Here is a 12468-nt window from a genome sequence, read left to right as displayed (position 1 = left end):
TTTATTGGTTTGGCATTAATAAGTGCCAATTATTTTTATATCTTATATTAATATGTAACAACCTATTTGTAAAATGTCGATTTTGGCTTTTTATAATGGTTAGCGTATGTATGATTTCTGAAATAAAATCGTTCTGAACTTTTAAAAAAAATGTATTTCACAACAGCAGTACATGTCTTTTGATTACCCCACTGGTGGAAAAAATCCGTCTTCTGAGGCCCTAAACAGTCTGGGGCCAACATATCTACAGAACCCCCTCTCCTGGTATCCACGGGGTATTTTTGTAGCAGGAACTCCTTTGCATATTAGGCCACACATCCCTGATGTAGCCAATCCTCCTGGAGCTTACAGTAGGTCCTGTAATAAGAGCCCTGTAAGCTCTTGGGAGGACTGGCTACATCAGGGGGTGTGTGGCCTAATATGCAAAGGAGTTCCTGCTACAAAAAAAGCCCTGGGTATACCTCTCGAAGAGCATTATGCTATGGAGATAAGAATCTCCCGGTGATCTCTGGCCTGAAGGATATCCAGCTGTCCTTGACTACAGCCAGGATCTTTTTGGACCTGGCGCCAGCCTAGAGAAACTCTCTGCCTAATGACATCCATACCCTGCAGGACCGAATGCAGGGCCTGTAAGACAGAGATGTTCTGCCAGGCTGATGGTTCAGGACATCAACGGTTAATATAAAGCCTCCTTTATCTCTCTGCCCCTCCAAGGGATAGGATATAAACACTTTAACACCATCTGGAACAGTTTCATTGTTGTTTAAATTTTTAACCTGTTTTTGATGATTATTTATTGGAACAACAGATGGAATGCTGTGAACCGCCCTGAGCCCAGCTTGGGGGACGGAAGTCTAGAAATCAAATAAATAAATATGCTAAAGCCTGAGCACTGAAATATTCGGGAAGCACTTTGTATATGGGATAGTTTGTGTGAGGCCTGAGTTCAAGACTTCTTATCCAGGACCACCCCACCAAATGACAACTGGCATGTGTGAAGATTAGGCATGAACGCAAAATGGTGGTTCGTTTCGTTTCATGGTTCACTGGGTTACCTGATTCATTGGTTCGTTTTGTTTTTTGTTTTCTGATTTCCTGAACAATTAGTGGTTTGTTGGTTCATTCAGTTCGGGAGGGGCTAGAAAGCACAGGTGCATTGTGATGTGCCCAGAGTGATAACATCTCTTCTGGATAATGTCATTATGCCGGGCACACTGCGGTGTGCAAGGAGGATCCCCCACCAATAATGACACAGTCCCTCACAACAAGCAGTTTCGTTTTTATTTTATGTGCAGCTCCATTTTCTGAACTGATTCGTAACAAGCCACGAATCGGCCATTTTTAGCATGAACTGGAGTTCGTGTTTTGATTCGTGCCCAGGCCTAGTGAAGATCATGAATAAAACATCCCAGGAAGAACATCCACATCACAACAATGCTTTTTCATGGGAGGTTGTTTATTATCCCTGACCTTTGAGATTCATCCCCTGTCTTTCTACTTATCCAGGGTATGTTAAACCCAGAATCAGAAGATATTGAGCAATAAAACTGTTGTCTATGCACATCTGTACTTCTGCTGGAGTCTTTGCAGGGTAATAGTTCAGAAAACAGCTTATTTGGTCTGGCTTTGATAGATACCCATTTAGCGTTTTATCCCATCTGGGTGCAGAGAGGAAGGAGAGGCATGGAAATTCTTTCTTTGTCTTGTGTTGAAGAAAAAGAAGAGAAGCTGCCCCATTTCACAACCTGACCCTCATCCTTATCCTTTCTACCAGATGTTAAAATCTAGCTTTTCGGAAAGCTGCTTAGCTTTGATTATTCTGCAAGCGATTGTTTCTCCTTAATGGACAAAAGTAGCCACTCGCAGAATTAAGCAAGACCCAGTGGCTCTCCCAAAAGCTTGATATCATGGGTGCTGGCCAGGGTGAGGTTGGGATCATGTGGGCAGTGACATCTTCATTTTTCTCCTCCAGCTTCTCATCAGAGGGAAAGGCAAGAGCAATGCAGCCAGTCTCAGTCACTCTCTTCTGCCTGGTGGAATAGACTCTGCACTCTTCCACAGGAGTCCCAAACGAGAAGGATTCAGATAAACAAGGTGTGAGCCAGGGCTCAGATGTACAAGTCATTTCAGCTGAGAACGACATCCATAACGCTGTCTAGAATGCTAACAAGGAATATGTATCATCCACAACGGTAATGTGATGGTGCCACCCATAACAGCAGATGACCCTGAGACTTGAAGAAAAGAAGTCAAGTAGAGGAGCTGTCCTTACATGGCTGTCGAGGGATCCGCGTGGTGTCCCGGCGGTCGGACGACAGCGAAACCGTTCTGCAAGAGCAAATTTAAAAAAATGCCAGTTGAGCGAGCAGCTGTTATGGACAGTATTATCCCACACCACTACTAATCTAAAACCTACAGAGTGCTGAAGAACAGATGGACTCACTGCAATGTAACAAAACTCAAACCTTAATGTCATCCTAAATGAAGAGCTAGATCTGAGGCCAACAGCACCTGAACAACCAACAAGAATTTCAGAGCATACACCTTTCGATAGCCAAAGCCCCCTTTGTCAGATCTAGGTCTTCTATTTATTAATTATTATTATTATAATATCCCAGGTGACTGACAATCAATTCAAAAACATTCACAATTACAATTTAAAACGATAAAAAACAATTTAAAATACAGTTTAAGGTGCTGTTCAACCTCAGTATAGTTTGTGTGAGACCCGAGCGTACGCCAACTTCAAAACTTCTTATTCAGGGCCACCCCACCAAATGACAATTGCCACCTGTGAAGATTAGGCACGAACATGAAAATGGTGGTTCGTTTCATTTCATGGTTCACTGGGTTACCTGATTCGTTGGTTTCTTTTTGTTTCATGTTTTCTGATTTCCTGAACAATTAGTGGTTTGTTGGTTCGTTCAGTTCGGGAAGGGCTAGAAAGCACAGGCGCGTTGCAATGTGCCTAGCGCAATAACATCACTTCTGGGTGATGTCATCATGCAGGGCACATCGTCCTATGGCAAATGGCTACCCACTAAAATGATCATAAATTGAGCAGCATTCATCAGTACTTCTTTTAAATCGTGGAGTCATTAGCTGAAGAACTAGACTTTTTCTTGATGTTCCCTCCTCCTTCTCTCCCTCATCCCTCTCCTCTTAGATTGTACGGTGTCCTCTTTTTCATGCAAAGAGACAAAGGAGGGGAAAAAACCCCCAATGGTGCAGTGAGAAGAAAATTTTATTCCAAAATATTAATAACCCCTACTCATTTCACATTAAGCTCCCCCAGGGAGATCTGTGGAATATACAAGCAGCCATTCTCCCACTAAACCAGCTTTGAATGCGTAGGGGTTATTAATATTGTGGAACACAAAACAGGTGCACATTACATGTTGTTTTAATGTTTAAAAGTTTTAATGCCTGATGTTCACAACCTTGGGGAATGTGATTTGGGTGGAAAGACGGCTTATAAATGCTTTCAAACAAAATGATAAATAAAAATAAGAGAGTCAGAAAATGCAGTTATTTATTTAGATATTTATGCCTTGCTTTTCTCCCCTCTTGCACTTGATCCTCACAACAACTCTGCAAGGTAGGCCGAACTGAGAGAGAGTGACCTGCCTGAAGCCACCCAGTCCTGGGTCTCACAGTTGCTAGCTTGACACTCTGATCCAGGCATTCCCCATCCTTGTAGAGCCTGTGGGTCCATCTTGAATTCTGCCACAGCATGATGAGTGCAGCGACAAAATGGCACCTGCAGGAGGCGGAGCCACCCACAAAATGGCAGCTGCAGGAGGTGGGGCCAGCCCCAAAATGATTGCCACAGCTTGATTTCAGTCACACAGTGCAGATCCTTGTGCTGTAGTGGCAGCTGTGACCATAGCAACATTTTCAAGAAATCTGAGCAGCCGATCAAATCTCCAATAGCCAATCAGAAGCCTTGAAGGGCAAAAGCCCTACATGGCCCTCCCCACTTCCTAAAAACAATTTGCAGGTACCAGAAAAGATGCTGGTGGGCACCATGGTGCCCACGGCCACCACGCTGGAGACCCCTGTTGTAACCACTACACCACCTTACCGCTAAAATGGATAAGTAGCTCTGGGCAATACAGGTGCTCCCTCTCCTGTAAACGTCAGCCTTCCACAGTAGCTGCATTCGTGTTTTCAAAAAATACCACTCGGGGGGGGGGGGGGAGAACAATTCTTCTTTGTTGTTAGCCGCCCTGAGCCTGCTCCGGCAGTGAGGGCGGGATATAAATAAAATGTGAATGAATGAATGAATGAAAATATTACCTTTAGGAGACAGTCTTTCTTACAATACAAGAAAACGTGGGCATTCAATGAAATTGCTGAGCAGTCGAGTTAGAATGGATAAAAGGAAGTACTTCTTCACCCAAAGGGTGATTAACACATGGAATTCACTGCCACAGGAGGTGGTGGCGGCTGCAAGCATGGCCAGCTTCAAGAGGGGATTGGATAAACATGGAGCAGAGGTCCATTAGTGGCTATTGGTCACAGCATATTGTTGGAACTCTCTGTCTGCAGCAGTGATGCTCTGTATTCTTGGTGCTTGGGGGGGCACACTGAGAGGGCTTCTAGTGTCCTGGCCCCATTGATGGACCTCCTGATGGCGCCTGGGTTTTTTGGCCACTGTTTGACACAGAGTGTTGGACTGGATGGGTCACTGGCCTAATCCAACATGGCTCCTCTTATGTACAATCCTAGCAGGGAAAATAATCCTGCCTATAAAAGGTTCTCTCTTACCTTGAGCTGGCGACTGGCCACCTTGAAGGCCAGCTCGGTGACGCTGCCTGCGGCCCATCGCGCTGCGTTGCTGGAGTGCAGTTCATTCCAGATGGTATCGCTGTCCACCTGGGCGCAGGGAAGAGACAAACACAGGTTATCCAGCGCTGCATTTGGAGGGCAGGGAGGAGGGAGGGGGAAACCTAGCCTTCCATTTCTCTGCATGGAAACTTTTCCCTTGGAGCAGAAATACACAGCCAAAGGAAGGGACTGCAAGGCTGAAGAGCCAGTGAAAAGAACACTGGACAGAGCACAGGCATCGGACCAAAAGAGATCCAAACCCAAGTCTCAGCCTCGGGTGTCATCGTCTTTTGAACCCAGCTCCCCATTTGCAATGGAAATACTGAAGGGTCTGACCTCGGATGGTTGCTGTGAATCGCACACCAGAGCTGCCCGCTGTAAAAGCGAGCTATGATCAAAAGGTGACCGTGTGGCTAGGAGGCAGCCGTGTTTCCAGCTAATTCCAGTTTATTTATAACCCAGCTTTATCCCCAGTGGGGACTCATAGCGGCTTACGTTGTCCTCCTCTCCTCCACTTCATGCTCACAACAACCCTGTGAGGTAGGTTCAGCTGAAACTGTGCAGCTGGCCCAAGGTCAAGCAAGCTATGGCAGCACGGGGATTCGAACCCCTGGATCCTAGTCTGAAATTAATCTAACACCTGCAGGGTCTCCCACAGACTCGTATCTACTAACCCCGGGCTCAGGGACACAGCGGTGACTCTCGTTATGCCCTTCTAGGTAGCCTGGGCTGGGGGATAATTGGGGCGGAGAAGCAGGAGGAATCCATTCTTTTTACCTTCTTGATTCTATTTGGACTTTTTTTTTTTTTTTGGTCCTCAAAAACAAAACATCTTGGTTTGATCAGGATCACGTCATCGGCAAAAGAAAGAGCCGGAAAACCTCAGAGATTCTCTTCTGATCAACTCCATGTGTGAGCAGAACCCCCCTTCTGCCTGAATGCTCCAGGCGCAGGCCGGCTCTCCCTCTCTTGCTCTCCGGGTGCAGGGGAAGGCGGGAGGGCGGGGAGAGAGGAGCCGAGGCCCCTCAGCTAGGACGAGGGCAGGAAGAAAAGGGATGAAGGTACAGAGAGTGAGAGAGAGAGAGAGAGAGCCCAAGAGGTTAAGAAGAGAAGGAGAACAGGGATGGGTTGGGAGGCAGCGTCCTGGAAAAGAGAGCGAGAGAAAAAAAATAGAAAAAGAGAAAGGCACGCCAGAAGATGAACGAAAGTGAACGTGACAGAGAGCCCAGAGGGGAGGGACACGAGAGACACAGAGAAGAAGGGAGCAAGGGGTCCCCCACCACCACAAAACTAGCCCTAGCCCCACCCCTTGGGCAAGAGATCAGGCCTGGCTAGGGAGCCAAAGAGGGAATTGTGCTGAGATGAGATGCTGGATGACTGTAGGGACCGCCACACTGAAGTAAGGATTCTCCAGTTGCTGTGGGGCTCCCGCATCTCCGAGGCTGTAAATCTGTGTTTGAGCCACTTTTGACTGCAAGTAGTTCTAATGTTCTGTGAGCCCCCCCCAAAAAAAGTCCTCCACATAGAAAGTTAGCATGTCAGGAAGGCGAGGCTGAAAATCTTCACATCTAGCTTTCTATATGCGGGGATCTTTTTAAAAAAAAATGTGGAAGGGAGCATTGAACCACGGAAGCCCCCTCACCTGCAGTCTCAAGTGGTACAAGCCAGGTGGGTGCCTGCCACTTCAGTGACAACAAGAACTTGGTACCTGGGACAAAAGGGTGCATTGGTGAAGGAAAGGGCCATTCAAGGAGTTCTAAAGGTGAGGTGAATCGCTTAGGGTCTGGCTCCAGAAAATGGTTTAAAATTTCACTCCCTAACTCCTGGGCAGGAAATACCCGTGTCCAGTAGATTTCAGTGACATGTTCAGGGTCTGAAAATCTGCCCAGAATGACCTTCGGGGCTCATTTATGGCTGCTCAGAGACAGGGCCGGCCCTAGACTGTCTGGCACCCTAGGCAAGACTAACATCTGGTGCCCTCCTGCACTGATAACGTCACCGAGGCACATTGGGGGTGTCCAATTTGGAGCCCACAGAAGGCCAGCGCTCTAGGCAATCACCTAATTTGCCTAGTGGTAGAGCCGGTCTTTGGCAGGGATGTGACTCCTATCTTGGACCTCACAGTTTGCTGGAGAACTCTACAGGCTTAGCCTAAAAGTCTACAGGAACCGCTTGACCTGCCAACAGACTACGTTGGCATTGATCCATAACCAATTTCACCCAAGCTGGAAATTCCAGGTAGGGTGCAATGCGTAGGAATCCCTTGATTTGCCCTGCAGGGGCTCCTACCTTCCCCTGTCTTCCCTGACCAATCCTGTTGAGGTAGAGCAAGAACAGACCAAAGGGCTCTGGGTCGAATCGTCAAGTTAATTTCCCCATGTATTTTAGTAGGTGGTTTCCAGTCAGACCAGCAAGCAACCGGACGTCAAGGGATCTTTTTTTGCGGGGTGGGGGGGATAGGAACGGGCCTGCCTTCCCGAGAAGGAACTTACCCCAACTCCGCCACAGGGCAGCATGACAAACATCCGCTGGGAGAGGATTCCTGCGGGAAACAGACACACGATGAGAGACAGAAGGCAACCAGGGGTGGCACCTAAGTGCCTGTTGCTGACTCATCAGCAGCTCAGTGACACAGCAAAATGTAAAGCGCTTTTTGGTTAGAGGCTTCCCCCTCATAGAATTCTGGGAAATGTAGTTTTGTGAGGGAACTCCGTGTGTGTTGTGTTTCTTCTGAAGAACCCCTGGCATCTTTGCACATATACCGTTCCAAGGATTCTTGAGGGAAACTGTGGCCATTATCGTGGTTCAAAACCAATTCCCATCACTTACATCCATTCTGTGACTGGGAGCACGGAAGACTTTGGAGAAGGAAAAAATTTAAAAACACTTGACAGGGAGCACCATTTGGAATGGAGGAACAGGAATTTGCTTGTGTTTGAGGTGGGCTGTTTAGATTTACTTATTATTTTCATGTATAGCCCACATTTCTCCTTGGGACTCAAGGAGGATTAGAGCTACAATTAAAAACAACAACAACCCTTTACAATCCATTAGTAAAGAGATTACAAGATGCAATAACATTTGAATCTCATAGCAAAGTCCCCTAGAAAGACAAAATCCGATAGTGACCTCCAAAATATATCCATATATATCCCTAAACAGATAAAGGTAAAGGTAGTTCCCCATGCAAGCACCCAAGTTGTTGCCAACATGTGGGGTGATGTCACATCACAATGTTTTTATGGCAGACTTTTTTTACAGGATGGTTTGCCATTGCCATCCCCAGTCATCTACACTTTACCCTCAGCAAGCTGGGTACTCATTTTACTGACCTCGGAAGGATGGAAGGCTGAGTCAACCTGGAGCCGGCTACCTGAACCCAGTTTCCATTGGGATCAAACTCAGATCGTGAGCAGAGCTTGGACTGCGGTTCTGCAGCTTACCACTTTGTCACAGGGCTCCTCTGTCCCTAAATACAGCCCCTTCAATATTTCCAGGCTCAGACAGCTGGATGTCCCCCGTTCACTCTGAAATTGCTGCATCTCTGTTACAAGAAAGGGGCGTGCCTTTGTCATCCCCCCTCCCATTAAAGTCAAGAAGGTGCTCACTGAGAGGGCAGGCAGGTTCCCCGTCCCCTTTGCACCAGGGAACGGGCAGCAAAAAATTATTTTAGAAAATTGTATCCCATCTTTCCCCGAGCTTAGTGATAGACTTTAAAAATGGATGTAACGGAGGAGAGAACTACACTGTAAGCTGCCTGGGGTCCCCAATTGGAGATAATGGAGCATAATAAAATGACTGTGTAATAAAATGTCCGTAAAAACACTTCTGGGGAGATTTGAGCAGGTCTGCAGGATCCTACCAGGACCGATGGTATTGCTAATGGGCCATCCTTTCCCCTCTGGTTTGGTGTAGTGGTTAAGTGCATGGACTCTTATCTAGGAGAACCGGGTTTGATTCCCCACTCCTCCACCTGCAGCTGCTGGAATGGCTTTGAGTCAGCCATAGCTCTCATAGGAGTTGTCCTTGAAAGGGCGGCTTCTGGGAGAGCCCTCTCAGCCCCACCCACCTCACAGGGTGTCTGTTGTAGGGGGAGAAGATAGAGGAGATTGTAAGCCGCTATGAGTCTCTGATTCAGATGGATACATGGGAATATCTTTGGAAGAACTCTATGAAACTTTCGACATGTCAGAGTATTAAAGAGAACTGTTTTAAAATGATGTACAGATGGTATATGACCCCTAAAAAGTTGGCAAAGATGAACAATAAGATCCCAGATAGATGTTGGAAATGTAAAAAACATGAAAGTTCTTTCTACCACATGTGGTGGACTTGTGAAAGAGCAAAAAAGTATTGGCAGATGATTCAACAAGACATTTCTAAGATCTTGGGATATTAATTTAAGAAAGTAGCAGAAACATTTCTGTTGGGATTACAAATGGAAACATTTGCAAAAGAAGATAGAACTTTGATTTGGTACTTGCTTTCAGCGGCTAGGACATTGTATGCACAGTTATGGAAGCAAGAAAAAATACCAGAAAAATGGGATTGGATTACAAAAGTAATAACATGAAGTGAGATGGATAAACTAACAAGAATCTTAAAAGACTATGATTTGGAAGTTTATAGAAAGGAGTGGAAAAAGTTTAGAGGTTATGTAGAAAAACAATGGAAAATAAAAAGACATTGGACAATTTTTTAATAATTATTAAGTATTAGAAAAAAGAAGAACATGAATCTAGGCTTATATGGTTCATATGGTTTAAGGGTACCTTTAAGAGTTAACATTTTAAGTTTATAACATTGGTGGGAGTCAAGTAACGGAGGAGGGGGATTTAGAAAATAGCATATGGGGAAGATAAAAAAAAAGTTATTAATGGATAATGTTACCATATGTTATTAATAAAATTATTTAAACACAAAGATCAAATGGCAAAATAGTGTAATAAACTGGAAGACCATTTGGTCTGGATAGCTTACATTCTGAGTAAAACTTTGTTGGTCTTAAAGGAACTACCTGACTTCTACTTTGTACTTATACTAAGCAAGTTTGGCCACCCCTGCTCTACACTTTGGAGCATACACCAGGGGGCAGTGTTGCACTGTTCCTTACCTGCTAGCTTCCCGTTGTCCAGCTTCAGGCGATTGAGGGGGTTGGTTCCGTACAGCAGAACATGGCGTTCGCTATGGACCGACTGCAGCTCCTCCAAGGTGGCTTTGCGGCCCCGGAGACACTAACAGAGAGACAGATTCGGTGTGAACCAGAGAGCCAAACCAGAAAGTGAGGCCTGGGATGGCAGGAGGCCATGACTGACATTTGTGGTTGTTCTAGGAAGCAGCAGAAACAATGAAGGACTTTGCCTTACATTGAGTGCTTGGAGCACAACAGTCTACAGCTGCAGCCAGGTGGTAGAATTCCAGCTGCTCCGGGCTCTCCCCTCCCCAAAAGTGGGGCCGCTAGTACAGGGGAGCAGAATTGGGTTACTGTTACTGTTATATTGTGGCAAGTTGTGAATTTGGCGATGTTCCCTTATTGAACTGTTTAGTTATTTTCCCTTGGTCCCTTAGGGCCCAAAAGCACGTGCAGTTTTAGTTTCATTTTCCTCTGCTGGTTATTGGCTGTTATTCCCCCCCTCCCCAAGTTGGGGCCAAGAAAGGCCCTGCTTTTTGTTCCCACAAAACTTTCAATTCTTCTGGCAAGGTGGGCTTGTGGGGTTATTACAGTTATGAGTCCTGCATCTCACCGACAGGACAAGACTCAAGGAAACGGAACATACAGTTATGCTTTATAATGAGTAACTTCACAAACGTGTGAACCTGACTTATACTGAGTCTAGCGTTACCTGGTCCCGTCTTCTCCCCAGCGGAGGGACCTGGGTGGCGTTCTAAGTTGCGGCTTCCCTTTAAATGGTTGGGGAAAAAGCACATGCCTGCTCTGCAAGCCACTAATTCACTGCTTGCAGGGCATGAGTGGGTGGCCCCTGGTCTTTTCAGGCAGGGCTGTGGACGTCTGTTGAGGGTGGGGCTTCCATCCTCTGGCCAGTTGGCTGGCATCTGGGGGGAGTCCCAAAAATCAGGGGATCCTCAGCCCCCACCGGGGAACTATATAAGATAACCACCGGAAGCAATATACGTTTTAAGTGAAATTAAACAAAAACAGAACTAAGGAACACTGAACATTCTTGAAATTTTCCCCTCAAAGTCTCTCAACAGTCATAGAGAATGACAGCCTCTTCAAAGAGGACTTAGTGAAGACATGGGTGAAGTCTTTAATTTCATAGTGTTCCACTCGTGATGGTACGGAGAGAATAAGGAACTGCTTTTAAAAGGACTCCTCACGGTTTCGGTAGTTAGTTCTTCCTCAGCCTCTTTCTCCCGACATTACACAGAGCCACAGCTCTACTCTTTACAACATGGATCAACGTATGCTCTGATCTGCTGCTACTACCAGCTCTTCACGAGTGGAACACTAAGAAATTAAAGACTTCACCCAAGTCTTCATTAAGTCCTATTTGAAGAGGCTATCATTTTCTATGACTGTTGAGAGACTTTGTGGGAAAATTTCAAGAATATTCAGTGTTCCTTAATTCTGTTTTTGTTTAATTTCACCAAAACCCCATATTTACACGCTTTGTGCGAAAGTTTTATTGCTTCTAGTAGTTATCTTATATAGCTTACTTTCACACCAGTTCCAGTTGTATTTACTATCCCACCAGGGGACTGGCACCCCTAACTGAGGCAGAACATGTCACTATCGTCCAGGGGTGGTCAAACTGCAGCTCAGGAGCCACATTCGGGTCTTTCACACATATTGTGTGGCTCTTGATACCGCCACCCCTGTCGGCCAGCTCGGGGAAGGCATTTCTCTCTTTAATTTACTTTAATGCATTTAAATGCTCTTAAAATCATAGTTGCTTTCTTTCCACCTCCACCTTCTCCCATCTATTATCCTTACTTCCTTCTCTCCCTTGCGGCTCTCAAACATCTGACGTTCACGTTTTGCGGCTCTCAAACATCTGATGTTTATTCAATGCGGCTCTTACGTTAAGCAAGTTTGGCCACCTCTGCTATAGCTGGCAGTGGCTCTCCAGCGAGACGTCTTTCACATCGCCCAATCCTTTTAGCTGGAGATACTGGGGACTGATGAACCTGGGACCTTCTGCATGCCAAGCAAATCCTCTACTGCTGAGCCACAGCCCTGATCACCACCACTAGGTCATCTGAGTCAGGGTTATGTCCACTAGCTGGCAGCTGCTCTTCAGGATATCTGGCAGAGAAAGGTCCTTCCCAATACCTATTGCCCAAGGTAAGTGAAGATGCCAGGGACTGAACCTGGGACCTTCTGCATGTAATGCTGGTACTTTACCATTGAGCCACTCCGTCCTCTGCTTTCCAACTGCTAGCAACCTGGGAGGGAAAGTGGTTTTTCTGATCCCCCTCCTTCTCCCCTTCACCTACCAGGCTGCCATCAACCCTAAATGGCTGTTTCCCTGGTTCTGTGATGCAACAGAAGCATATGGATGTTGCCTAGTAACCACAGAGCACAGGGAAGTGTGCTACTGCAGTTGCTGAGCACTCACAACTCCTCCCTTCTCCCCATCACTAGAAAATAATAGTCAAGGATAAACCAAACTGCCC

At 46.1% G+C, this 12468-nt stretch overlaps 1 protein-coding gene across 2 annotated transcripts in view; it reads right to left on the bottom strand.

Moving 5' to 3' along the window:
* HDAC7 (histone deacetylase 7) overlaps positions 1-12468 on the bottom strand; it is a 314882-nt gene that overhangs the window by 21446 nt on the left and 280968 nt on the right. For both annotated transcript variants that reach the window (XM_060252701.1, XM_060252700.1), the window contains 4 exons: positions 9944-10064; positions 7323-7372; positions 4771-4878; positions 2273-2328 (listed from right to left, as the gene is read on the bottom strand). In XM_060252701.1, coding sequence (XP_060108684.1) covers positions 2273-2328; positions 4771-4878; positions 7323-7372; positions 9944-10064 — 335 coding nt within the window. The remainder of the gene's footprint in view (positions 1-2272; positions 2329-4770; positions 4879-7322; positions 7373-9943; positions 10065-12468) is intronic.

This window comes from Heteronotia binoei, chromosome 13, assembly GCF_032191835.1.
Source record: "Heteronotia binoei isolate CCM8104 ecotype False Entrance Well chromosome 13, APGP_CSIRO_Hbin_v1, whole genome shotgun sequence".
Classification (NCBI taxonomy): domain Eukaryota; kingdom Metazoa; phylum Chordata; class Lepidosauria; order Squamata; family Gekkonidae; genus Heteronotia; species Heteronotia binoei.
This window is presented reverse-complemented; position numbering and strand designations above follow the sequence as displayed.